Below are 27456 nucleotides of genomic sequence, written 5' to 3'. Positions count from 1 at the left end.
TACGAGTTATTGTTTATTTTACTTCAACAATTGTACGTCACAAAGGTTGTTCAGCATGTTCCTGGGTGGATTGTGATGTCATCAATAGCTATATCACTATATTGTCCAGCTCCCACATGACCTTCAAACTCGAACTGGAACACAAAAATGGAAATAAAAGTATAGATGCCGATCAGGAAAATGTTTTGACTGTTTTGAGGAATAAGAATAATTTCCAGTTGCGGATAGTGGCTATCAGCATTATCGATGGAAAATATGATACAAAATGAAAGACACAAAACTAACGGAAATATGAGTGAACCAGGAACTCGGGTTTGCCATTCATGCGGTATGAATGAAACGAGAAATATTTATCTAACAACGTCTCATTGTGAAAAAACCCGAGAACATCCAATTAAAATCTTATAAACTGAACTAAAATTAAGTGTGCTCATCGATTAAGCTCGGAAATTACAAATTTTCAAAGACTGCGTTTTTGCTTGAGATTTTATGTCAACCAGGTATTAATGACTTCACTTCTGAAACCTAAATTTTGATTGGTTTTGACTGGAAACTCCATCTCACACTCTAGCTCAATCGTCAACTGCTCTGGTGTCCATTCTTGCATATTAAGTTAACTAACAACTGAAGCTGGAATAATATTGCCAAGTAATTAGCTTTGATCACGCCCAAAAGACTCCGCAAATGACAGGAAGTCCGCATTAAATGTCTCCTTCGACTATGTTTTACACATGAAATCAGAAAATCAAAGAGGAAAACAAGAATGTATTTTAATGTCTTAAATGAGATAAATAAATAATAAAGTGTCTTCATCATTCATTTGCAACAATGTATTCTTTTCCTCTACACCTTTTATCGGAACATGCTAGGCGTCTACTATCGAGTGGTATGCGGAAAACGAGGGAGACATTCTAAACGTAACCTCAACTGGTCAATTAAGGAACACACTTTTAAAGAACTGTCTACATATTTCCATTTTTTGCAGAAGAAATAATCAATATTACCTCGAAAGTTGCACTTGTTTGGATATGGACATTCATTCTCTCGTTGTACCATTGATCACCATGGTTTCCAGTCCATTTCCGGAGAGCAATATGCTGACCTCCAGCCATTACGTTCAGTTGAAGAGAACCCATGTTACTTCCGTACATGTTATAGAAGAAGTTCACACAATAGTCTCCACCCGGGTAGTCTTTGGAAACCAGGCGGGCCACCTGATTGGTGTGTCCAGTTGCCTCAACATAGACATAATAAGCTGTAGGAAAAGCAAGATGTTACATTTTTTGATGCAGCAGCTGGGAAAAAAATACTTTTAAATTTTACTGATTCAGTTAGAAGCAGATACGACTCCAACGTATCTGAACAATTATCGCTTATAGTCTCGCAAGCACAAAACAGTCTGAACACTACCAAATAATATTTGTACAAGAACTGCAAGCGCTTTTGTTAAATAGGAAAATGTTTTATGTTGAAATAAATTATATATAAGAATGTCACATTAGTGGTAAATGTCTTACGCCTTGGCGGAACATTGCAAAGACATTATTAAACAATAAGTGTTTAGTGGCGACAATGATTTCAGGTACAGTTAGACAAACTTTGATGTAGCGAAAACTGGAATTGGCATGAAGTCGCCTTTGTTTACAGCATCAATTTTAGCACTTAGAGAACACCAACATGTATCATTATATTTATTTTACCGTCCATTGGTGTCATGGAGCAGTGGAAGTGTAGTAGAAACATTGATAAAGAATCATGAAGCAGACAGGAAGATTAGTTATTCCACTCCAACTTATTTGCCCAGTAATTTCGGTCCAACTGTCTTTCCTTGGGAATTTCGTGAACAACGTTGGCAACATGAATCATTTTAAAACCTATGGCAAGAGGAACACAAACAACATTGCTGCAAGTCTTTCCTCCAAGGTCAATGCCGTATATCAAGGTCAAATTTAGTACATGTAAACGAAATAAATTTCTACACGTATCACCTTTAAAATGCCACCTTTTAGGACATTTTAAACATTTTAAGATGGATAATGAACTAGTGAGAAACCCAGAGTCACACGAAAATAATGTATTAAGGATCAAGATCAAAGTGTTTCCTTTACTTGATATTGACTTGTGACTTATACCGACCAGATTAGTGAAGAAATTTGGTAACATATTATTTCAAAACTAAGACTGTACTAAATTCAACAAACATTTGTTCCAATTTTTCTCCACAAGTTTAAGGTGACATTTCAAGGTCAAGTATGCAGTGATGCTATTCATCACGCCAAAGTTGGAAAAACGAATTTTATTTATATTTAGATAGCTTTTGTTGAATTTGGTGCGCATAAATTAATTGTTGTTTTCAAGCTTTTGTTTAAAGTCTCATAGTAGAGTTTTGTAATATTATTTTGAGAGTTTGACCGTTGACTTTTACCTGTCACCTTAAAACTGGTGACAAAAAATGAAATAATGCTTGAGGAACTTCGAGTTTAACTGAGCACAGTTTTAAAAAAATGTGTTAGAGCAATGAATTGCAGTAGTCGCTTATAAGAAGCCGGTGTTTTCACTGCACATTACTGAGCCAGTAGAGCACTTGAGTGCACATTTAGTTTACAGGACGTTCAGAATGTCTAACAGAGCAGTGATGGTGGATGTAGTGGAAGCATCAACTGAGAAGTAAATCGAAGCTGCTATGGTCCCACAAGGAATTACTGGCTTAGATAGACAGACAGACAGAGAGCACTATAGTGCATGCAGGATGAAGTGGAAACATCAGTTCTAGAGAACTTGCATAAGAAAGAATTATTTTGCGCTATCAAGCTGAAAATACTCTGTCTCAGGCCATTTTGTATTATTATGCCCCAACTGCGATAGAAGTAGTAGACATATTGCTTTGTTGTCTGTCGGTCCGTCCTGATACCACTTTAGTCGGATAGCACAAGCTCTGCTGGACGTAGAGCTAAAGAGGTTTTTACATGTTATCATTAACAGCTACCTCGCTAGACGCTCAGCATTAAGAGGTTAGTGTAAGGACTGGTCGTCCTGGTGTCAGGATTATGGCACTGGGTGGGGCATCATGCTACATGTCTGCGGCACGATGCCCCAGTGCTAGACATCACAATAAACTACCATACTGCAGACATCATAGCGATATGACTAAATAATTGTTAAAGCTCCGTTAAGTCCAAATCACACACACACACACACACACACACATTTTATCATAGTCACCGTTAATTACTTGAATTTGTCAGTCCATTAACAATTTTCCTTAAAATTTGTAAAAACATTATTAGCTTTCAGACATAGACCTTTTTGACAAAATTAATTACAACAATTGATCAATGTTTTTACACACTTTAGAACTTTTGGGACCTTTTTTGAAAAATAAAGACACATAATTTGGGAAAGATCAGGTGATTGTTGTTGTTGTTGGGTTTAACGCCATTTTTCAGCACACGATAGGCTATACATGGCGGCCAGTATTAATGGTGGAGGAAGAACCCGGGAAAACCCCGGAAAGAACCGCCGACCCACGAGGAGCTACTGGCAAGATTTCTCACATACCCACAATAGCCGAATCCGAGACTCGAACCCACACAGACAGAGGTGAGATGGCAGTGATCCGTAACGGAGAGCGCTTTAGATCACTCGGCCACTCCCCCACCCCACCCCACCCCCCAAAAAATCAGGTGAAGTAGACAAATGAAATACTGTATGTATGTGTATGTGCAAAAAGCGATGCACTAATTGTATTTTAACTCCATTATAGTAATTTCTTACAGATGTGTAGATTTGTATAAAGGTTACAAGATGTGTTAGGCCCAATAAAATCAAGTGGCAACATTAATTTCAGGCGAAGTTTGGATATTGAAGAGCCGTGGAGCTGAGAGACTGTGCCCAATCAAAGTTCTGTGGTGTTGTGAAAAACTGCTAACTCCGCTGATTGCTGATAAATATATGTTGTTGTATATAAATTATAATGATAGGCATATGAATGAATGACTCAGATTTCTACAATGACAGAACTATAGCTAATCTTAACAAAGTGCATGCTAGAATCATTGAAACGACCCTAATAGCGTCTTTTACTTAACTTTAATGAAAATGTCCTTTTTGACTAACACGGTTATTTAAGTGATAATTTAGTTGTGACACATATCTCACTCTGTAGTTCCTTTGGGTTAACACACACAGTATGTCCTCTAAGACCAATAAACTGCAGTCAGACCATGGAGAAAGAGAGAAAGAGAGCATTCAAATCATTCGAAGTTCAAGTTTATGGTTTTTCACTTTTCGAAGAACGTCGTTCCATCAGTATAGGCTGCTCTTACAGCAGTGTCCTGATGAGGCTTTTGGAGTATCTTGGTAAATATTGGTCAACATCTTCTTTACCATACCACGATAGTGTAGTAAAGCATAGTTCTAACACTAACGTGAAAGTTTGGCGTAAACTATGTTATTGTTCGTTATTGTTTTGGAAAGGTAATTATTCAATTTTCGGAAATATTATCACTACACCCTTTGGCCACGTAAAGCAAACTCTGTCAAAGTCAGGCCAATACACAGGCAACCATGCTGGCAGACTTACCAGTTTACACTAACAAATAGTTACTCGATTGTCACTGTAACTCAATCACCAGTTCTTGCATGCTAACGCATCGGTTCCATAGCTGAGCTCCAATTCAGCGGTGGTTTTCAATTTTCGCCAATATAGTCTCGAAATCAGCAATGGTAATGGTTTTATCTTTCATGGCTTCCACTCATAGTTTACTAATCGTACTGAGACTACATTATACTACCGCGAGAAATTCCGAATAAAGACATAATTCTGAATGCAGTCGTATCGAAATTATTTTATTAGCTACAACAGAGACACCGGCTGCTATTGGTATAGCCCCGACAACAATTCTGATTGGTGCGTCTATAATGGTTGCCGTAGTCAGATACCAATAACAACCAGGCCTATAATGGTCGTACCAGCGAGTTCACACAGCATCATCATCATTATATATAATAATGTTATTGTGAAGTATAATTCCGCACGAACTTCTAACCAATTACCTTTTAACCTGGTACAACTGTAACACAACCACAGAAAATATCATTCGGTGAAATATTTAAATTTCTGAAAATTGTGCGTTCATGGGTCCTGGAATTACGTTCATATAAAACCATACTGATTATACCATTGGATAGTTTATGAAACGATTGTTCTCATCGTCGTCCTAAAACTGTTACACTGACAAGTGCGTCCTTGGTAAATAACAGTTGAGATATTTTTTTCGCAAACTCATAAATGCGGTCAGAATCCATCACTGTTATGTAATGATAAATCTAAACTAAAACACAAACGCCAAAGACGGTTAAGTACCCGCCTTGATAGATGCCAATTGTTTCAAACTGAATGTCCTCTCTGGCGATTGATTATGTAAATCCCGACTAGTGCACTTTAAAGGTGTGGTGACAGGTTTATCAGAACCACTGCTAACAGAACTGAAAACAAGTCGACAATATGGTTAGGTTATGGTGCAAGTTTCATCCTTTACTTCGCTGATTTCTATTCCGTGAACTTGGCTCCATGTAGTTATTTAGCGTGTTAATGGGGGCACCTCCGAGTTCTCTGCATTCGCTTGTTGCTTCATTTCAATAGTGGCAGTATAAAACATAGTCTTTGATAAACGCAATCGACACACCAGTCTCTAATTTCCACGATTTCATTGATTTAGACAAGGATTTTCACTAAAGCGCCTCGCAGCTTCAAAACCAACATATTGAATGTCTACGTTAGAAGTTCACAATTTTATAGTTAGATATTGACAAATCACAGCTTGCCCGGGCCGGCGTCAACAACAACCCGGCTGGTAAACTAGGTGAAATGCACTATGGTGGCAAACCTGGCGAGACGCACAACAGCGCTGCGTCAAGTCCGCAAATGTCAACGGGCATATCGTATGCTATTATCCATAGTTTCTAAGTGATAATGTAAAATCAGCAAGCCTTTGTGATGTTGATGTTGAAGAAGCATTGCTTACGGCTAAAGTATGAAACACTTTAACAACAAGATATCCACATATTGGCCCGTCCAGCCTAGTTTGTAACGGTAAAATGGTGGCACAAACCAGGAAGAGTCAAAATACAATAGATATCGAGGCAATACTGCGTAAGCGAAACCCAATGAGTCCCATGTCCTGTTGATGGATTCAGGTTAACAATCCCGGTTTCTCTTATGCGAAGAATCATTGACGCACGTTTATTACGCATAAAGACACCTACCAAATGCTTGACTGACTTTACTATAGCAAAGGAAATCAAAATTGGTCGGGGATACCATTTGCCAGTTGTTCTGGAGAAACGAAGGCCTTTTCCTTTTTCTATTGTCTACGAGACGCTATACAATCTCCTTCCCAGATGCGGTTCCGACGGTTACACCGCTTTTACAACCGCAGGAGATTTAGCTACCAGCAATGCTGAATAGCTGTGAGGAATATAAATATTTCACCAGTCTTTTGTAGTCGAGTCACTTCTGACCTGGAAAATTTAAATGTCACCGAGGTTTTCTTTGGTTTGACTGCCTTGGGCTGATTAAGTTGCGTTTGAATGAATCACAAGTACACATTTCCAGTTAACTGTGTCAGAGAATTCCTGTTCGTTTCGTATTGCACTCTTTACTTTTGCAAGTTGCTTTGGGCTGAGGCTAGCCTTCGTGATAGGAGATTATTGTTTGAAAACATAACAGGTTAAATTACCTTGTTACCAACAATAACCTTCATTCATATTACCAGCGATTGTGTCTAGTCGAGGTCGCCTACGGTTGAGCTGCATGAAGGATATATCCTTAAAATATATATTTGGGCTAGTACACTTGAAATAATTGTCGCTGTATCCGACAGGTCAGAGATTTCGTCGTGGCAATGTCAACGTTCTCGAGAATTACTCGATTTCCTTTCGGTCGATGGGATAACGTGCGCTGTTGAACAATGTCATGATGCCATTGCTGACATATCCAACTTGGGCGTTAGATGGATAATCATTATTGTTTGTCTGTATAAGTTTGTTCCCCATTTATAAGAATATCTCGCAAGTAAGAAAAATCTTGACGTGTCCTACACTACTAATTATACCTTTCGATGATCACAACGACCCAAGCTTCGATCTACAATCACAGGCACGTCAGTGTAAAACACGAAATCGTATGCATCTTTGAGTTTTGCCATTATTTATATATTATATATTTCTTCTAATAACTTTTGCGAGACAACACTAATAAGTTTCCCATTGCCATATTTACAGTCATTGAAAAAGACAGACGTTGTTGAGCTGCTTTAGTGATGATTTTACTGACCGTGACTGTCATTATTGATGTAGATGTTAGAGTAATCGTCTTTGGAGGAACCCAAACAATACGTAACCTTGGAAGTCTATGCCTCAAGAAGCTAAGCTTTTGGAAGCTCTGTTTTCATAACTACCACGGATAACTTCACGAGTCAGATTAACCTGAATCGTTGACGAATTCATAACAATGGGGTTGTATTTGTAAAGACACGTAGCATCGCAGCATTGATTTCTCGAAGAATCGCCCCGGAATTCCTGATCGATGTTGTGACGTCGAATCCACTCCAAAATATTCATCTAGAATAGTCTTTTTTAACATGATACGTCTTATGTTCTTAGGCATTTTATGCTTCAAAATCGAGGACATTACAAAAGGTAAATTTGTGAACAGCGAATCTAACTTTGATGGTACGAAGGTGATTTTTCTTGTAGAATACGCGTAGGTGTCTCTCCAACCTATTCACACATTCCCTCTAACTATTTGTGCTAATTGTTCTGGCGCACGCTTGATCGGAACAGGTGCTCTATTTGTTTTATCATCACTTTTGGTGATTTCCGAGACTTAAATAAATCTGCCATAAATATATAAGCATATAGAAGCTAAAAAAGAGCAGCATAAGGAAACTAATGACTGCTAAATATTTGATTCAGCATGGTATCGATGAATAACCCCATACCTTCAGTAGTATTTTCAGTAGCAAATACAAGAAATTTCTATATATGTAATATACTTACAATCAATAATAAAGTATAGGCTTGACTGTTGTCCAGTTTGCTTTACAAAAGCGTTTGCGCGACCAAAGAAGTAATTTTACTTCCAAGAATCAATAACAGCTACATAGTTTTATGTTAGCCGATTTCACTACGTAAAATCTTTCATGCTAGCTAGTGAAGATGGGGTAGAACCAGTCAATTCACGTGGTATAAAAAGGCATTGATCTATATTAGCTACCAAAATCCAAAAGCTCCATAACGATACTACCCTTTTTGAAGCATTATAGAAATATAAGCTTACATGTCAGGCTTCCGCTATGGTCTCTAGTTGGCCCAGTGTGAACGGTAGGTGTGCTACCATGGTAACGGGTCCAATCGGTATTGTCGACGGTGGACTGTCTCCACGTGCAGAGACCATGGTCGAAATTGCAGAAGTCAACTATAAAGAAATCACAAAAACAAAACAGATTAACTAGCACAGACTACATCGGTGACATACATACGATTCTTCACCCTCTCGCGATAAAGAAATATGATGACAAGCTAAATTCAGACATTTTAAAAACTGTGTAAACAATTATATATAAGATATGCCTCCCTGGAGGAGCAGTTATACTCATCAGAATGATACTTTACCCATCTGGGGATACCGAAAATGCTTTATATTATCTTGAAAATTTACAAAGCAAGTGCAAGAGTGGTTCTGTACACATGCCAAAAAGCACAAGCTATTACCAGAAAGGCTTGAAGCGCAGGAGTTTTATAATTAATGTAGGAACAACCATAAAGACGCCTTCTGTACAGGCTGGTGGTATAAATTAAGAATATAAGTTGTAACTAATTATGGATTTACAACTAATTATGGATTTATATACACTGACACATTAAAGAGTTTTGGTATGTGATTTCCATTTGCATTTCAGAATAGCAACAAACATCATCATCATCATCGTATCGTCGTCGTCGTCTTCTTCTTCTTTATCTACTTCTTATTCTTCTTCTCCTCCAAAGGGTCGCTACATATTGGAATTTGTTTCCTAAATGTGCTGTTAAAGGTATATCACTTTCTTGTTACGTCCAAGGAGCTTAAATTAGGTAACAGGATAGCAAAACCAACAAGTATTGTACAATTTTAACTATAAATTTCCTTAAATGCAAATTTAAAGAATTAAAAATAACTTACAGTTCGGTATGAATTCATAACATTCCTAAAATGTTTTATCTTGGTAATCCGGATATGCTCCAAATGTATTCCGAATGAAAATACTAATGCGCTTATGTGCTAACACCAGAGAAGAATCACTGTTTTACTATCTAAAAATATTTACCTGAATTAAAGGTAAATCCCCAAAATATTAAGTCCCAAAAATGTCCTTGAATGTTTCAAGGTAAATTCCAAAGACATTGATATATCCAAGTATTTGAATAATTTCACAATAATCCAATATATAGTATTGTCCCTTTAAAATGGATGTTTCACCACGCGATCTGAAGAGGAAATGAGGTGAGCTGAGGTGCAAACGTTTGAGTCTTAACCCACCTCCACTGGCAGGCTGGACAGTTCCATGTGGAGCAGGGGTGACTATGGCATGAACGGTAGGAGCTGGCGTATTAACGTGGCTGGAAGTAGTGCAACCATAATATAGCTGAATTTTCTTGATATCAGTGTCGCTCAGACGAACTCTTTGGCCAATGGTGACACCTGGCTTCTTGGGCTCCATGGCCGGCCTGGATCGGTCAATAGCGAAACCGTAGGCGTCATAGTGCATGATAGAGCCGTAGTCGTAAAGTTGTCCTAACGTATCGACGTAGTCATTGCCGTACTTCTGAAAGTTACTTTCGTGTCCTAGGAAGAGTAAAACATAAATAAAACCGGTCGTGAGGACAGCAAAAATACAGTATATTGATATACCTGAAGATGGTGAAGATGATAAACTCTTGTAAACTTGTACACTTCATAAATATATTAAATAGAAGAAACTGCACATAAGACGTTTGAAATGTTGCACACAGCCATTTTAGTACTGGAACTTCCCATTTTAGAAATTCTGAATTTTTGGAAATTAATGTATTATTGGTATACGGTAATGATTCATATGGTTATACACTTTTATATCAGAGAAAATGTATTTTAAGATATATTTTAGTGATAAATAATGTTTGAAAAAGCAGAATGATTTCAATGCACATGATTCTTTTTCCACTTATGTTTAGGATGCTGGGAAAACTGTATAACCGTCATCCATGAACTTTTGGGGTTGGGGTTTGGGGTAGGTTTGAGAAACAAAATGAATAGTTGCGAAGAGAATAATGTTCTAAGTTAACCAACATCTTGTACTAAAAGACGCCAAGATGTAGCTCTCATTTATTGCACGCTTCTGTGATTTATATTTCTATTGCCTGCCTGTCTTAACGTCTAAGGTGTTGACGGTTCATATTTTAGTCTGTGTCTGCGTTGGAGTCAGGTTACTGACCTGTCCTTTAGCATGAAAGGAAGTGAATCTAATATATTGGATCATTCCTTGTGTACGCCCTATTATAGTGAAATACTGCGATTTCATACCCGTTGTTGACAGTGTATTTCATACTTCTATGTTCGTTGAATGAATCACATGTTATCACAGCTTTATATTAGTTTTTATCAGAATATTTTCAGATGTGCATATGCTCTGTGAACATTACAGTTTCATGGATTCGTCGCCCATGTGAATATCATAGTTTCATGACGAAATCAAAGACCAGCAATTTCATTAAAGGAACAGAACATATTCATAATAATCAAACATTTCATAACTGTTTTGTTGGCATAATAGTATAATCCATGTTTGTTATATGCACAAGCTAATTTGTATAGTTAACTGTGCAACTTGTGGGAAAACCTTTCAATGGTTCATTTTGAATCAAGTATGTCACTGAAATAGTAGTATTTAATACATGTGTATAATAAGTGTATTATTTACTTAATCTAAATTGACTACTAGATCATAATTTGTTTGCTTATCTAGCTGATGTCAGAGGTACAAATGTTAGAGAAGAATAGAATTAATTACCATTAAGTTGATCAGATTTTCAAAGAATTGATTCCATCTAATGAATCATGTTTAATATGACATATAACTTTGCAAACGTACTCTGGTGTAACAAACAACAAAATATATTTGTCATGTGGCCAAACCATGACCATATTCAAAGGAGTTTCATTTAAGGAGGGTATTTACTTCCGAAATTATACCTTTCTCAATATTATCCCAGTGGATCGTGACGTAGTTGTCTCTGTCGGGCCTGCTCTGCTCATGGAAGAAACCCAGAGCGTGGAGAATTTCGTGCATGATTGTACCCTTCCGTTCACATCCGCGACCAATCGTAACTTCGGACAATCTTCCAATCCACCCGACAGGAGTGTGGCAACTAAAGTAGCAAAGAAGTCGAGTTTACATGGCAACGCAAATACGATAACAGATAGTTGCGAGTATTCATATTGATTGCGTAATTACCTTCTATATGATTAGGGCTTATAAAATATGTAATGTTAAACAATTAGGCCCAAATTTAGACAGTAAATTACGGATAGAAACACGCTGAAACTAAGCTAAGGTAGAAAACAAGAATAACATTTCTTGAAGAAATCCCTAATACTTGATTGAAATTGAGTTGATAGTTATGTTTTCAAAAACAGAATTGTTTGTCAATAGAAAATGTCCGAAAAAATTTAAATTAATAATATCTAGTAATTTTGGATTAAAAATACAGTTGGGTCAATGTGATAAGAAATGGTTTTCTCGACTTGACTAATTAAACACTCAAAACCACTGTTGTTACTTCATACATCTAGCGAAATATGACTAAAATTGTGAAAGCTACATTAAAAATCCCAAAACACACACACATTCTTTTATTACGAAAGGGGGCGCCATTAACTGTTTCCATAGTCTCTTTCTTTTGCTTGTATTATTGGGGTGGGGTGGGGTGGGTTACTTAGAATGCTTTGTCTGTACCAAGGTAGTTTTGGTACTTACCCGGTACCTTGACTGAACCTGATGTAAGCCGCTTCATGGGTCCTCGGTACGAATTTGATGCATTGTTTCCCGTTTACTGCTGTTTGCTGTTCAATCTCATGCATGGCGTCTTTAAAGAGCTGTTGGACGAAAGTGGCTGCAAAACAACAAAAAAACTGCCACTTTTTGTTTGGGTTCATCTTTCTTTGTTTCTTTCTACCTTTGTACTTTAGTTTCTTTATTCATCACATGTGCTTTTTTCTCATTCCTTACTTGTGTTTTGTACCCAAAATTCCACAAGAACTCTTTCCGAAAACGTGTGGTTAGTTTTTGGAATACTTCAGCTTCAAATCCAGTTACAAGCACGACATAATGTTTCAACTTAAGGGTTCTCTGAGACAATCATTTCATAAAGACGGGCATTCTTCTCTCATATATTATTGATTACAATGTCACCCAAAACAAAGATAATGCTCTTTGTGTGTGACAATTACCAAAGAAAAGTTGTTGATGCAAGGGCCATTTCGTTACATTGCTTTTATGCGTGGCAATCACCATAGAAAAGTTGTTGATGCAAGGGCTAATACGTTATCGTTTTCATGTGTGGACAATTGCCACGGAAAAAGTTGTTGATGCAGGGACCATTATGTTACATCGTTTCTATGTGGGGCAATTACCATAGAAAATTGTTGATGCAAGGGCCCTTACGTTATCATTTTTATGTACGGACAATTGCCACGGAAAAGTTGTTGATGCAAGGGCCATTTTGTTATCATTTTATGCGTGGGCAATTGCCACAGAAAAGTTGATGATGCAAGGGTAATTATGTTACATCGTTTTTATGTGTGTGCAATTGCCACGGAAAAGTTGCTGATGCAAGGGCCATTACGTTACATCGTTTTTATGTGTGGGCAATTGCCACGGAAAAGTTGTTGATGCAAGGGCCATTATCTTATCATTTTATGCGTGGGCAATTGCCACAGAAAAGTTGATGATGCAAGGGTCATTATGTTACATCGTTTTTATGTGTGTGCAATTGCCACGGAAAAGTTGCTGATGCAGGGGTCATTACGTTACATCGTTTTTATGTGTGTGCATTTGCCACGGAAAAGTTGCTGATGCAAGGGCCATTACGTTACATCGTTTTTATGTGAGGGCAATTGCCACGGAAAAGTTGCTGATGCAAGGGCCATTACGTTACATCGTTTTTATGTGAGGGCAATATCCATACAAAAGTTGATGATGCAAGGGCCATTACGTTACATCGTTTTTATGTGAGGGCAATTGCCACGGAAAAGTTGCTGATGCAAGGGCCATTACGTTACATCGTTTTTATGTGAGGGCAATTGCCACGGAAAAGTTGCTGATGCAAGGGCCATTACGTTACATCGTTTTTATGTGAGGGCAATATCCATACAAAAGTTGATGATGCAAGGGCCATTACGAGTAACATGTAGGGACCTTACATGCTAAAGATGCCTTGAGATCCAACTGTCTCTTGTATGCAACAACAAATTAGTTAACAGTTACCCTCTGTTCAAATTTTAAAACATTACAGAAAGCAAGATACACTCAAACCTGCATATAAGGAACTACCTAAATGTGGCTTATATGAACAGTGGACCCATACAGGCATGCACATATATACTAAATTTTGAATCAATGGCATACTTGGGACCTGGTCTTTATGTAAATGGTGGCTCTTTCTCCATATATCTTTGAACAATATGACAAGATGACTGTAAATAAAGGAATGGGCTTCTTCGAGATTAACGCAGAAACTAATTGTTGTTGTAAGTACATTAGGAACGAAGCGAAAGCGTTACATCAATAGCTATGCTACCACTTACCTTGTCCGTTCCAGTCATTGAATACATTCAAATTACCATTTAGCTTCCCAGTTCTAGTCAATAAATACATTCAAATTACCACTTACCTTCTCTGTTCCAATCACTGAATACATTCAAATTACCGCTTACCTTCTCTGATCCGATCACTGAATACATTCAAATTACCGCTTACCTTCTCTGTTCCAATCACTGAATACATTCAAATTACCGCTTACTTTCTCCGTTCCAGTCACTGAATGCATTCAAATTACCACTTACCTTCTCTGTTAAGTCAATGAACACATTCAAATTACCGCTTACCTTCTCTTTTCCAATCACTGAATACATTCAAATTACCACTTAGCTTCTCAGTTCTAGTGAATGAATACATTCAAATTACCACTTACCTTCTCCGTTAAGGTCAATGAACACATTCAAATTACCGCTTACCTTCTCTTTTCCAATCACTGAATACATTCAAATTACCGCTTACCTTCTCTGATCCGATCACTGAATACATTCAAATTACCGCTTACCTTCTCTGTTCCAATCACTGAATACATTCAAATTACCGCTTACTTTCTCCGTTCCAGTCACTGAATGCATTCAAATTACCACTTACCTTCTCTGTTAAGTCAATGAACACATTCAAATTACCGCTTACCTTCTCTTTTCCAATCACTGAATACATTCAAATTACCACTTAGCTTCTCAGTTCTAGTGAATGAATACATTCAAATTACCACTTACCTTCTCCGTTAAGGTCAATGAACACATTCAAATTACCGCTTACCTTCTCTTTTCCAATCACTGAATACATTCAAATTACCGCTTACCTTCTCTGATCCGATCACTGAATACATTCAAATTACCGCTTACCTTCTCCGTTCCAGTCACTGAATGCATTCAAATTACCACTTACCTTCTCCGTTAAAGTCAATGAATACATTAAAATTACCACTTACCTTCTCTGTTCCAACCATTGAATACATTCAAATTACCACTAAGCTTCTCAGTTCTAGTCAAAGAATACATTCAAATTACCACTTACCTTCTCTGTTCCAATCACTGAATATCTTCAAATTACCACATAGCTTGTCAATTCTAGTCAATGAATACATTTAAATTACCACTTACCTTCTCTGTTCCAATCACTGAATGCATTCAAATTACCACTTACCTTCTCCGTTCCAATTATTGAATACATTCAAATTACCGCTTACCTTCTCCTTTCCAGTCACTGAATATATTCCAATTGCAACATACTTTCTCCATTGCAGTCATTGAATACGTTAAAATTACCACTTATCTTCTTCTTTAATGTCTATGATGTACTGCTTGGAACTGACGCTTTGACAGCTTCCGATATATGTGATTGTTAGTTGATTGCTTGGTATTTACACTTTGTCATCTTTCGATGTCTGTGCTGTAAGTTGACTATTTGGTATTAAGGTTTTTACATCCTTTGATGTCCATAATATAAGTTGACTGTTTGGTATTAAGGTTTTACATCCTTTGATGTCCATAATGTAAGTTGACTGTTTGGTATTAAGGTTTTACTTCCTTTGATGTCCATAATATAAGTTGATTGTTTGGTATTAAAGTTTTACATCCTTTGATGTCCATAATATAAGTTGACTGTTTGGTATTAAGATTTTACATCCTTTGATGTCCATAATGTAAGTTGACTGTTTGGTATTAAGGTTTTACTTCCTTTGATGTCCATAATATAAGTTGACTGCTTGGTTATTAAGGTTTTACATCCTTTGATGTCCATAATATAAGTTGATTGTTTGGTATTAAAGTTTTACATCCTTTGATGTCCATAATATAAGTTGACTGTTTGGTATTAAGGTTTTACATCCTTTGATGTCTATAATATAAGTTGACTGTTTGGTATTAAGGTTTTACATCATTTGATGTCCATAATGTAAGTTAACTGCTTGGTATTGTTGTGTTTATATATGTTGATGCCTATAATGTAGGTTGTCTGTTATTAAGTTTATTTTTCATCTTTTTCATCTTTTGATTTATATAATGTAAGCTTACTACTTGGTATTGAGTTTTTTCCATCTGTTTTTATGTCTATTATGTAGGCTGACTGTTGGTAAAAACGTTTTGATATCGTTCGATCTCTATGATGTAAGTTGACTATATGATTGAGATTTTTACATTTTTAAAACTCTTTAATGTACGTTGACTGCTTGGTATTTTAGGTTTTTACATCTTTTGATGTCCATGATGTAGGTTTACTGCTTAATTTTGAAGTTATTATATATTTAGATGTCTATAATATAGTGGCCTATATGAACGTACCATATCCGGGCTGGATTTCATATGGAAGGATCCCATTAGCCCATCTTCGATTTCTGTCCCTCAGTGCATTTCTTTCCTGTAAAAGGAAAGTTGTAGCTCAGATGTATACAAATTGCAACTACTTATTTGATTTATATGTACATGATCAAATCCTTTTTCTTTGTTTACTGGTCCACTTATTTTATGACTTAATGCCTATGGATACTATTGCGTGGAAAGTTTTCCAGTTCTGTTTTACTTGAAAACATCATTATTAACGTTTTTCCTCCTAAGTATAAATATACATTATACTTTACCTAATGTGAACAGGCAGGAAGAAAAAAGAAGACAAAAACCCAATTGGGTTTACATTGCCTGAAATATTGTGTTTTTATCAGTCGGAAAAAGATCGGTTCTAAAATTATACAACTTAAAGTCCGAGGTTGAGTTTTTGACTAAGCCAATCAAAAGGATGTTAGCACAAAAAAAATTAATGTCCTTTTGTGATTGGCTGGCACAAATTCTCAAGCTCATACTAAAACAGAAAAAAGAACAAACAAAAAACAATTAAACTATTCACTGTTAAGTTTACGATTTCCAAGAGATGCTTCTTCAAGATTTTTTTTTATTTTAAATTATGAGTTTTTCTACTGTAACAAATATGGAAATAAAAGAGAATTATAAAACGAAGGAGTCTGAAAATGCACCTCACCAGAATTTGTATTGGTCAGAAAACTAGAAGCAAAATAATAAATACATATAAACTCATCTTAACTAAACAGCAAAAAGTACACATAAAAATCGCTTTACGGTGTATGCAATGTCCTAAATGGATAATAAAGGGCTTCACAGAAGAAATCAAAAGAGATGGCATTGAAAACGTGAAACTGAATTTTACTACATTTTAGAAAAGGTCAGTACGAAATATAGTGTATAATGCTCAAAGATGGTTCAGGAGAACTTTGAGTTAATTTTGCAAAATAATTGGAACTTTAGTGATGGGAGAGGATAATGGGAGCATGTTTTATGACCAAGAGCTATCTTTATAGAACAAACAACATGACATATATAAAGTTGTAAATATTTTAAATAACACAGGGATGAAAGGTAAAAATCATTACTAGTGAAAAGGAAAGTATATAATGAAACGTTTAACAGTTGGAAACCATCACAAAATATTATTGCCTTAAAATAAATGAATACAGGACAATGCATCGATTAAAAAATTCGAGTTTGTTTTCTAAATCAATTTTGTTATTTTTTGTGTGTGTACTCGATAGATACAAGAATATCAGAGATTGTCATATCAGTGAACAACTTTTATATTTATTTGCAGATGTGATAACTGATGCCGGAATGAAAACTACCTTTACGTATGATGCAATAAACTTAAATTATGAAAGTATAGATATGAGACAATTCAAATTGTTATGCAACAATTGAAACATTCCATCACAACACCACTTCTACTAGTGCCAGAAGGTCTGAAAAAACGTACACCTATATAATCCAATATAGCAGCACGAGCAGCTATTGTGATACCATTTAATTTAAACAGTTGTTTCAGCTTTTCTCCTAAGGGAGTTAGTCCATAACCTTTGAATAATGTTTTCAATATTTCTTCTAAATATCCATTCTAACTCTACTTTCACCTGTATGAGATTTAATTGTTTCAGACCGTTACAACTGTTCTTGCATGAAAACCTTTTTGTTTGGGTCTATTTTTTGCTGATGGTCCTTTCTAATTTCTTCAGACTATTTTTTGTTACGTTTGAAGATGAAATTTAACTAAATCATTTTATCTGGAAACTATTAGCGCTTTTGCATGTAACCTTTAAGTTTTTTTCTTCTTCTCTTGTGTAGTAAATATTTTCTTGAATTTGCTCTTAATTTGTTAAATGATTCTTGTATCAACTATATGGATCACTGTGACTCTGTTAAGCTGCGACAAATCGGTTTGGCTAATTTGAACTTTTTGTTTTTCCAACTGTCCAGCACCAAACCATCATCGACATTTGTTCTCATGGCGAATGATAGATCAATTTGATATATTTTATATTTGTACATATTTTAGCTGTTGCCCCTCACCCTGAGATCTTCAATTAATTTCCCGAGTAAGTTGTATATATAGGAGGCCCTTTTGAACACCATAGTTAATGTCCCGAACTAGTATTTATGATTTCCGCAATGGTTGAACAAGATAACAACGTGTACCTTTTATATAACTCAATATAGAATTTAACATGCGCGCTTAAGTACGACATATTTTACTTTATTTTGTTCAAGCACACCGAAGTGTAGACACCGTTGGTATTCAAACAAACTGAAGTTTAGACACCGTTGGTATTGTACCTTTGTAAGCAACGACCATTAGGGACATCAATAATATTTTATCTAGAATTAATTTTTCTGCAGTCAGCAGGTATCCTTTTAGATGATCTTGTTGTAGTATCACTGTCGTCATCCAAACGGGAAGAGCTTCTGCTGCCTCGCATCAACATGAGGTAATCGGAGCAGATTTTCCTCTACCCAATGTGTGTATTATTTGTCCGTCTGAATTGATTTACCTGCATGTCAGACTCATACATTATAGGTGTTTGTATAAGCATGAATGGCCTTGGCCTTCATCTTTCGTACTCATTGTCTCTTTTTATATTGATAACCATCTCTGAATCAAATTCGTTTCTTTGCTTTTGTGAATTTGCTGTACGAGCATATTTCCACCTCTAACATCGCTCTTGATCATTAAAATCATGTAGTTTATGTAATGTTCTAGCTGTATAACTTATATTTTGTTTAAAATGTATCACCGGTTTAACCGGGTGCACTGTAATAATAGTATGGGTCAAGTTTGGATTGTCTCATAAAGACATTACGGAAATCATAAAAAATATTTCTCACAACAATAAAGTTTACCTTTTTCACGTAAAAGTCGTCTTGATCTACCTAATATATGTCTTACGTAACGTGTTTAGGTTCGAATAAACAGTAACACAAGAAAGAGTGAAAACAACAAGCTTTGAAAAATATAACAAATAATTTATTTCCCCGGAAAAATACTGTAAAAAATAAAAGAAAATAACTTACGGTTTCCAGAATCAAATCCGAGAATAATCCACGAATAATATTTTAGAAGTTCTAATAATAAAATGTTGTAATGAATTAAAGTCCTAGTCCCGACGAAGAATTCAAGATGGAAGGCGATGACCTATGCTGTAACCTGTACTGTATTGAAGTATACAGTTCCTTGTAGAAACACAATAATTAATCCTCCGGCTTTGGAAATAGAAATAAACTTTTTCAAAAAAATGTCTTTGTTCAAGAATTTCGTATGAGCACACGTATTTTCCAGGAAAAAAATAATATGTAAGAATCAGAAAAATTTAAATAAATTTCAAACACTCAATACTGGTCACAACAGAAGAAAACAACTTGACATGAAGTGTTTAAAAGCCCCAAAATTCTGAGATCTCTCTCTAAACATCACTAGTAATACTAAGTATTTCGCAATTTTGGAAATGCCTAATTGCGAAATAGAGGATCACGCGATCATGTTTGCATAGAAAAATCACGTAGCCCCTGCATGTCCTTGATAAGAACCAATCATTTTACTCCGAGTATAAAAGTTGTTTACTTGACCCTCAATCAAGGCCAGGAACTAGGTCAAAATTAGAAACAGTGTTTCTATTATTAGGCATTTATCTAAACATTCAGGTCAAACTGAATTTTCTGGAAAATATAAAACTCTTAGTAAACAAAATTACTTTATATTGACATGTAAAGAAAATTTTAAAAAATTCCAAAACCCACAAACAATCAAATCAAATCAAACACAAATTAAATCAAATATAAATTAAATAAAAAATACGTAACAATCTGAAACGCCGAAGTTTAACATCACATCACGAACATACTGGTAATCGTCTTCAGCCATGTTTTAGTAATTAAGTGATGATAAAGCTTTACTATATATAACTCTTTCGTTTAACTTTTCATGGAAACCCTTATAATTATATGGGTAAATGTCATTTTTACAAAAGTTAGGTTTCATTGTGTTAGACTAAATTTTTTCCTTAACGAACTCGTTATAGGTTAAAATTCTTAGGCAACACTCTAGAGACTGATTCTTTATTTATTAAACTAGCATTAGTTCAATATAGTCTTGTGTGTGTGTGTGTGTGTGTGTGTGTGTGTGTGTGTGTGTTACACTTGAAATTCCTTTTGCGCTCATACTCATTTCACAATCAAGATGATAATAAATGGACAGTCATTATGACGTTGGCATATTTATTCCATTTCATGTAGTGATTGCCATCTTCTTTCATTCTAGCATCTAGCAGCAAGGGTGTTTTTGAACCAGAACACCATAACAGAGACCTATAGTTGATAGTAAAATTACATCTTTATCAATTTGGGTCATTCGGAACCAGCAGTACGATTTCAGGGGCATGGAATAGATTATAAGTGACTTTTATGAGAATATTGGACTTAATAGTGATTTTGGTATATATTTTTACTCCGGGCAACAGTCCATGTAAAAAAATTCGTAGCAATATGTTAATGTACAAGTGCTTCAGAAACAGCATTTAGTATCTGGTACTCAAGCTTAGTAGTTTGATGGTCTTCAGGCCAGAACATTACTCACGGATGGATATTATCATATCTTGCTAAAGGTTACAATGAAACATAATCTAAAACACTAGGAGGATACGTTGGGTTGCTATGAAACGGAAACTGTTACACGTGGAAGATACGTTGGGTATCAAAATAGTGAGAATTTATACCATTTCTTTAAATGTATTCGTCAGTTACTTTTGCAATTCATACATTTGACACATAGTTATAAATATAGATGGCTGTCGATGAAAAGAGCTTCCTTGATCAGAGAAAATAATAAAATAATAATGAATACGTTAGAATAAGTGCATGTTGTGAATACTGAAAATCATTAAAGCAAGATCTGTAGTGATTTGACTCTGACTCAGAAATCTACTCGGGGTATTTCGTCTTGATTAGCCATGCGTCGTTAGTATATGGAACCAAGACAATGTTAGTACCAATATGGATTGTTGCTAAGCTTTGGAAGACTCTAGCGACAAAACGAGAGTTGGTAATATTAGTCTTGATGTTATTTGTTACGAGATCTGGATGACGTTCTTGAAGACATGAGACACTCATAGACTGTGGTAAATCAGAAGATATGTCATCCATTATTTGATCTTGGCGGCTTCCTTTACCCATCTCGGTCACTTATCTCGTTGTTGTTGAAACCCTATTAATAGCAGCGTCTTCTTGCATTATTTTTCGGAAGAAGTTTGAGTAATCTGGATGAAATATTCCTCATAGCTAATTAGTTTTGTTTTGAGTCAAGGTAACATTCATACCCATTCAAATGAGTCTAGATTTAAGACAATCGGATATCCTCAGCTTCTTCCGTCGAATCGAGAATAAAACCGCAAATGTGATTCGTCGCCATTAAGAATTATAATCTAAACTACTTTCGTTCATAGACCGCTCCGGTGGCTTAGTGATTGGAGCGTCCGCCCAGGATGCGGGAGGTCGCGGGTTCGAAACGCGGTCGAGTCATACCAAAGACATAAAAATTATACTAACAGCTGCCTTGATAGACGCTCAGCATTAAGAAGTTAGTGTTGGGACTGGTTCGCCTGGTGTGACGATAATGTGACTGAGCGGGACATCATGCTACATGTCTGTGGTATTATGCCCCAGTGCTATATATATCATTATAAACTGCCATACTGCCGACATGGTAGCGATATGACTGATTTTTTTTTTTAAATCCAAAAACACACAAACACACTTTCGTTTGCATGGAAAAAAGTTACAATCGGATTGATCTCGGCCTTTGCTGTCGTAACATATGTGACGCTGACTCACCAAACATCAAAACTGATGTGCATTCCTGCAACATCTTCCAAGTTTATTTCACTGTTAGATCGAAATGGCCGAGCGATATTCCGATCCAAGCTAGGACAATTTATTCAGTTACGTAACCGCATATAAATATCACAGAAAGTGTTATGTGGGTTTTTACTCGATTGTTACCAATGTAATGTTCATCTTACCCATGGTTTCTCGCCAGGTTGTAACACTATATCTCCTTCAAACAAACCTGTAAATAAAGACAGAATAGAAAGCACTCGATACTATAAACCAAAACATTTTTGCACAGGTTTAGTAACGTACTAAACTCCTTTAACGTTTTGTGATTTGCGTTCCATAAATGGTCCATGCTATGTATTGACTTACTCATACATTTAACCCTCGTTTTATATTCGCACCAGACCGATGATAGCCAAAATAGTCAATTGTGGCTGGCAAAATTGCTTCACTTTCGGTTTGTTTTACATGTTAAACAAATATGTAGTTCTATATCATTCTATACTATACTATACTATACTATACAACTTTCGTGACTTATTCAAAGACTATGTGAATACATGTATGTAATCGTCATTGGGCACATCTTTCCTTTACCAATATACAGATCAGATGTTGATTTTGATGCCCCTTTCCCACCATTTCTTTTCTCTGTGCATTTACGTATAAATTTGACACCTTATGCATTAACATCCGAAGAATAAAATGGGTTCTGGGACACACAATTTAGAAAACTGAAAAAAAATCTAATTACATTTTTTAAACGGGATGTCGTAAACATTGATCTTGTGGCATAGATCCTATTCATTGGAGGTGAAGTTGATTGAATTGGAGAACTAGTCTTTGGACGTAGGGTAAAAGTGGGCGTCGTTACATGTATGATAAAAGAAGGTGTCGCTGGATGTAGGTCGATTGATAGAGTATATTCGTTTCATACTGTTTCGATAATAAATAGGTCCCGAAATTGTAAATGTTTGTATATGCATGTGAGTTTGACAGTTCCCTTTATTTATCTTTCCAAAATATTATATATTTATATAAAATTGTCTGGTAACAAAATACAATATGGACATTATTACAGAAACACTTATGTCAGAAATATTATATTTCAAAATTTAAATTAAATATTTGATCAAATGTTTACCAGTTATGAATCTTAGAGGTTGCAAATAGGGTGAAAGATCATATTTTCACTTTTCAGATGTCATGTTATATATTTTCACAATTCCAGATATCTTTTGGACATTATGAGTTAATTTGTTATACACATTTCAACATTGATGAATGTATCCACTAACACATGTGAATGATTTTGTCAATGACGTATATTTTGTTCAGTAAACCGGCGTGTCACATCTTAAAATTCCTGCATGAAATATAATATGACCAAAATAATAAGAAATCATATTAGTTTTAATTGTATTTTTGCACCTGATCAAGACGAACACGGGTAAATCAAATTATATCTACGCTTAAGGTCTGGGTTAAGACCCATATTGTTGTAAGTGCTGATCGATATTTTGCAATGAAACTTATTTGGTTAAAATGAGCAATGGAAATCTACCTGTCAAAATTACAATATGGTTAAAATGAGTAATGGAAATCTATCTGTCAAAATTACAATATGGTTAACATGAGCAATGGAAATCTACCTGTCAAAATGACAATATGGTTAAAATTCGCAAAGAAAATCTACCTGTCACAATTACAATTTGGTTAAAATGAGCAATGGAAATCTACATGTCAAAATTACAATTTGATTAAAATCAGTAGTATGAAATCTACCTGTCAAAATTACAATATGGTTAAAATGAACAATGGAAATCTACCTGTCAAAATTACAATATGGTTAAAATGAGTAATGGAAATCTATCTGTCAAAATTACAATATGGTTAACATGAGCAATGGAAAACTACATGTCAAAATGACAATATGGTTAAAATTCGCAAAGGAAATCTACCTGTCACAATTACAATTTGGTTAAAATGAGCAATGGAAATCTACCTGTCAAAATTACAATTTGGTTAAAATGAGCAATGGAAATCTACATGTCAAAATTACAATTTGGTTAAAATCAGTAATCGAAATCTACCTGTCAAAATTACAATTTGATTAAAATGAGTAATGGAAATCTACCTGGCACTTCTTCTGGGTAGTTTTCATCGAATCCTGTAGCGTACAAAAAATATTAGAAATATAGTTACTTAACAAAAGGGAAAGGTTCAAAAGAAGAAAACAATTTATCCATTCAACTATCTATTATCTAGCATGAATGTCGTTTTGGGGTAGATGATGAATTTGTGTTCGATAAATTTTATAGCTTCATTTTAATTGCTGAGAAAAAGTGCATGAGAAAAATGGACGAGAACAATGGAATCAGGTTAATAATAACAATAATAATAATAATAATAATAATGACAATAATAAATTAAGTTCAGTTTGCGTATAAGAAGAAAATTGTATTAATTCTTTTTGTCATGACTAAACATATAGGTATAACCCAGAAAGGGAATATCGCTTGCAAACTGTACGCTCCTATATTATACATCCACATTTATTATAAAAAGAGCTGGTAATGACAATCTCTTGTGGTAACATGTCTGGTAATGACAATCTCTTGTGGTAATATGTCTGGTAATGAGAATCTCTTGTGGTAGCATGTCTGGTAATGACAATATCTTGTGGTAGCATGTCTGGTAATGACAATCTCTTGTGATAGAATGTCTGGTAATGACAATCTCTTGTGGTAATATGTCTGGTAATGACAGTCTCTTGTGGTAGCATGTCTGGTAATGACAATCTCTTGTGTAGCATGTCTGGTAATGACAATCTCTTGTGGTAGCATGTCTGGTAATGACAATCTCTTGTGGTAGCATGTCTGGTAATGACAATCTCTTGTGGTAGCATGTCTGGTAATGACAATATCTTGTGGTAGCATGTCTGGTAATGACAATCCCATCTTGTTAATTTAAACACTTAATGGATTATTTACCATTTGCAATACGTCACCACTTCAAAATATAATTTTGTAATTGAATGTCATTAATGTTTAACTCTCAAATATATTGTCAGATGTGAAATGTGGAACTTTTATTAGGATTGTTGCATGTATCAATATGTGACACTTTACAAGCTGACAGTATAAAGTGATATTGTACCAGCTGTATTGCTGTGTGTATTAATCTGTGATACTTATAAGTTGCTAGTGTGAAGTAATCTTGTAAATATTTGTATTGGTACAGATCATACCTCTTTTACCATGCTACCATAATCTGTCAGCATTTTTAGCAGAAGTTTATTTCATTTTTATGGGGGGGTAGGGGTGGTAATGGGGAGGGAGGGGAGAGCTAAACATGTACATGCACATAAATTTAGGTATATATTCCTCATAAACCCTTGTACGTAAAGCCATTGCCTTAAAATCATTATCAAATATCATTTTTGTGCAGCCTTCATGCTTACTTCCTATGCCATTCAGACTTTAAATATGGCAAAATTAGGCATATTCATTTTACTCACCAGGCACCTCCTGCAAAACAAATAAATAAATATACATTTACAACATGTTCAACAAACTCGTCTGTAACTCCTAGCATGTAACTTTGAATAAACCTGTAATGTATTTATCCAGAATATCTCGACCGACATTATTGATAAATCATCCATCGACTTACTATTTATGGTAATTAAAACTGGTCAACAAACAAATAGTCAATAAATTCCAAGGTATATGCATCATTTTCAGTTCTTACACTTTGGTTCTAATAATTTATTTCAATATACCAAAGTATGATTTACTAGCTCAGTACATTCGATAGTTTTCAAGAAAAGGCAATTTTCCTTATGATGCAGAACAGCTGTCAAAAAGGAAAAAGGATCAACAAATTTTTTGAGCAAAGAATGTACTAAGGAATTTCGTTCGTAACACCTTTTGCTGCATCCATTAGGGTGGGAAAATTTTCACATCTTCTGCCACACCGTATGAAAAAGTAAAAAATTACCTGGCCGACGGGGACGGCATTTGTCAATCCAAGCAAACAGAGGACTACCAGGAACAACATCATGATGACCACACCTGACCGGATTATATTTCATGATAGTGAATCACATATAGGATCAACATTTAAATCGGTCAGTGAGGTTATCTATTGTCACTTTGGATGTTCACTCAATGGAAACATTTGGAGAGAAAGTTAGAATGTAACGAGTATTTGGCAAGATTAGGAAAAACTACTGTTGGCAGGCAGCAATCGCTGTAAAAAAAACGAAACCAATGTGAAATTAATCAGAACAATGTCTTTGAAGAAAGAAAATATATACAAAAGTTTAAAGAACACTTAAAACTCGATGACAAGTCTTTGGTAGATTTGACTCCATGCCCCTTGTATTTTTTTTATAGTTTCCACTTCGAACAAAAACGGCCTTTGGTCAGCTAGAGAGACAGGCTGCAGTACATTTCTCGTTTTACCATTTGAAACTTTGGCAGAAAAGAGTTTACTTTTTCAAAACCTGATCTGGATTTTTAAATGGATGTAAGAAAGAAAAAAAAAAACTCAAAGTATTGTGTACATGAGTGTTGCTTGCTTGAACATACATAACCGAATTAAATTTTCCATGTTTCTGTTGGATACAATAATCATTAGACATTCATATTTGACATTGTGCTAGTAAAACGCGACAATTTTACTTGTTTAAGGACTTTTATGTATAATTCACAACCAACCATACCGGGCGTTTTTATTTTAAGTGTCTTATTATTCAGTAACGCTCAAATATTATCTATGTCAAGCGTGAAGTTTTTATTCCAAAAGTATTTTTGCAAGTCTTAATCACTGGATTCGTATGCTGACTTTTCCGCGTACATTTGTTCCAGTGTGATAGACCGTGATCAACAATAAATGGAATCCTGTATATGGAGAAAGGGCACGACACAAAATCACGCGTCTCAAGACCGCTAAAACAGACCAGCATTAGCTTCAAAAACATTACAACACTTCTTCCTCGAAATTTATTTTTGTCTCAGTGAACTAACCATAACGGGATTTTTTATTTTAAGTGTCTTATAATTCAGTAATTTCTATATATAAAAAAAAAATTCGTTCAAATATACTATCGTCTGCTAGGCGTTTTCTATGCCAATTTATAAATGTTTACGGCCGAAGTACTTAACTACTTTTGTTGTTATTAATTCTAATTCTATCAGTAAAACAGATCGGCCATTTTTATAAATATATTTGTGTTTTGAAATTTGGTGAAAGATTTATTCCAAAAAGAAATGTATCTTCCTAATGTATTGTATTATCACCATTGTTTATGTCATTGATTAAATTTTGATTTTTATTGTACGGGGGCTCGAGTCATTCTGTTCTATATATCTGCTCAGATCTATATTTAT

At 35.3% G+C, this 27456-nt stretch overlaps 1 protein-coding gene across 2 annotated transcripts; it reads right to left on the bottom strand.

Moving 5' to 3' along the window:
- On the bottom strand, positions 1 to 26163 carry LOC149803841 (astacin-like metalloprotease toxin 2). Of its 2 annotated transcripts, XM_089951448.1 has the most exons (11): positions 26063 to 26163; positions 25581 to 25590; positions 24198 to 24230; positions 22246 to 22292; positions 16181 to 16256; positions 12057 to 12192; positions 11273 to 11448; positions 9581 to 9886; positions 8342 to 8479; positions 1005 to 1255; positions 1 to 134 (listed from the first exon to the last, which is right to left on the bottom strand). In XM_089951448.1, the coding sequence occupies exons 1-11, from the start codon at positions 26123 to 26125 to the stop codon at positions 51 to 53; spliced, it is 1320 nt and encodes a 439-aa protein (XP_089807574.1). In that variant the 5' UTR covers positions 26126 to 26163; the 3' UTR covers positions 1 to 50. The 2 variants fall into 2 exon arrangements, with proteins under 2 accessions (XP_089807574.1, XP_089807573.1); XM_089951447.1 differs by lacking the exon at positions 25581 to 25590.
- Positions 26164 to 27456: the final 1293 nt, after the last annotated feature.

The sequence above is a fragment of the Sinohyriopsis cumingii genome, chromosome 3 (assembly GCF_028554795.1).
Source record: "Sinohyriopsis cumingii isolate HCF-2022 chromosome 3, ASM2855479v2, whole genome shotgun sequence".
In the NCBI taxonomy this organism is placed as follows: domain Eukaryota; kingdom Metazoa; phylum Mollusca; class Bivalvia; order Unionida; family Unionidae; genus Sinohyriopsis; species Sinohyriopsis cumingii.
This window is presented reverse-complemented; position numbering and strand designations above follow the sequence as displayed.

What these genes read in the sequence shown, in the direction of transcription:
- LOC149803841 (XM_089951447.1), bottom strand. Translation starts at nt 26,156, where the DNA reads ATGAAATATAATCCGGTCAGGTGTGGTCATCATGATGTTGTTCCTGGT. An exon ending in AGGTTCAGTCAAGGTACCGG is followed by an intron (nt 11,449 to 12,056) that starts GTAAGTACCAAA and finishes TTGCTACTTTAG; the next exon opens with TTGCCACACTCCTGTCGGGT. An exon ending in CTGGGATAATATTGAGAAAG is followed by an intron (nt 9,887 to 11,272) that starts GTATAATTTCGG and finishes TACTCTTCCTAG; the next exon opens with GACACGAAAGTAACTTTCAG.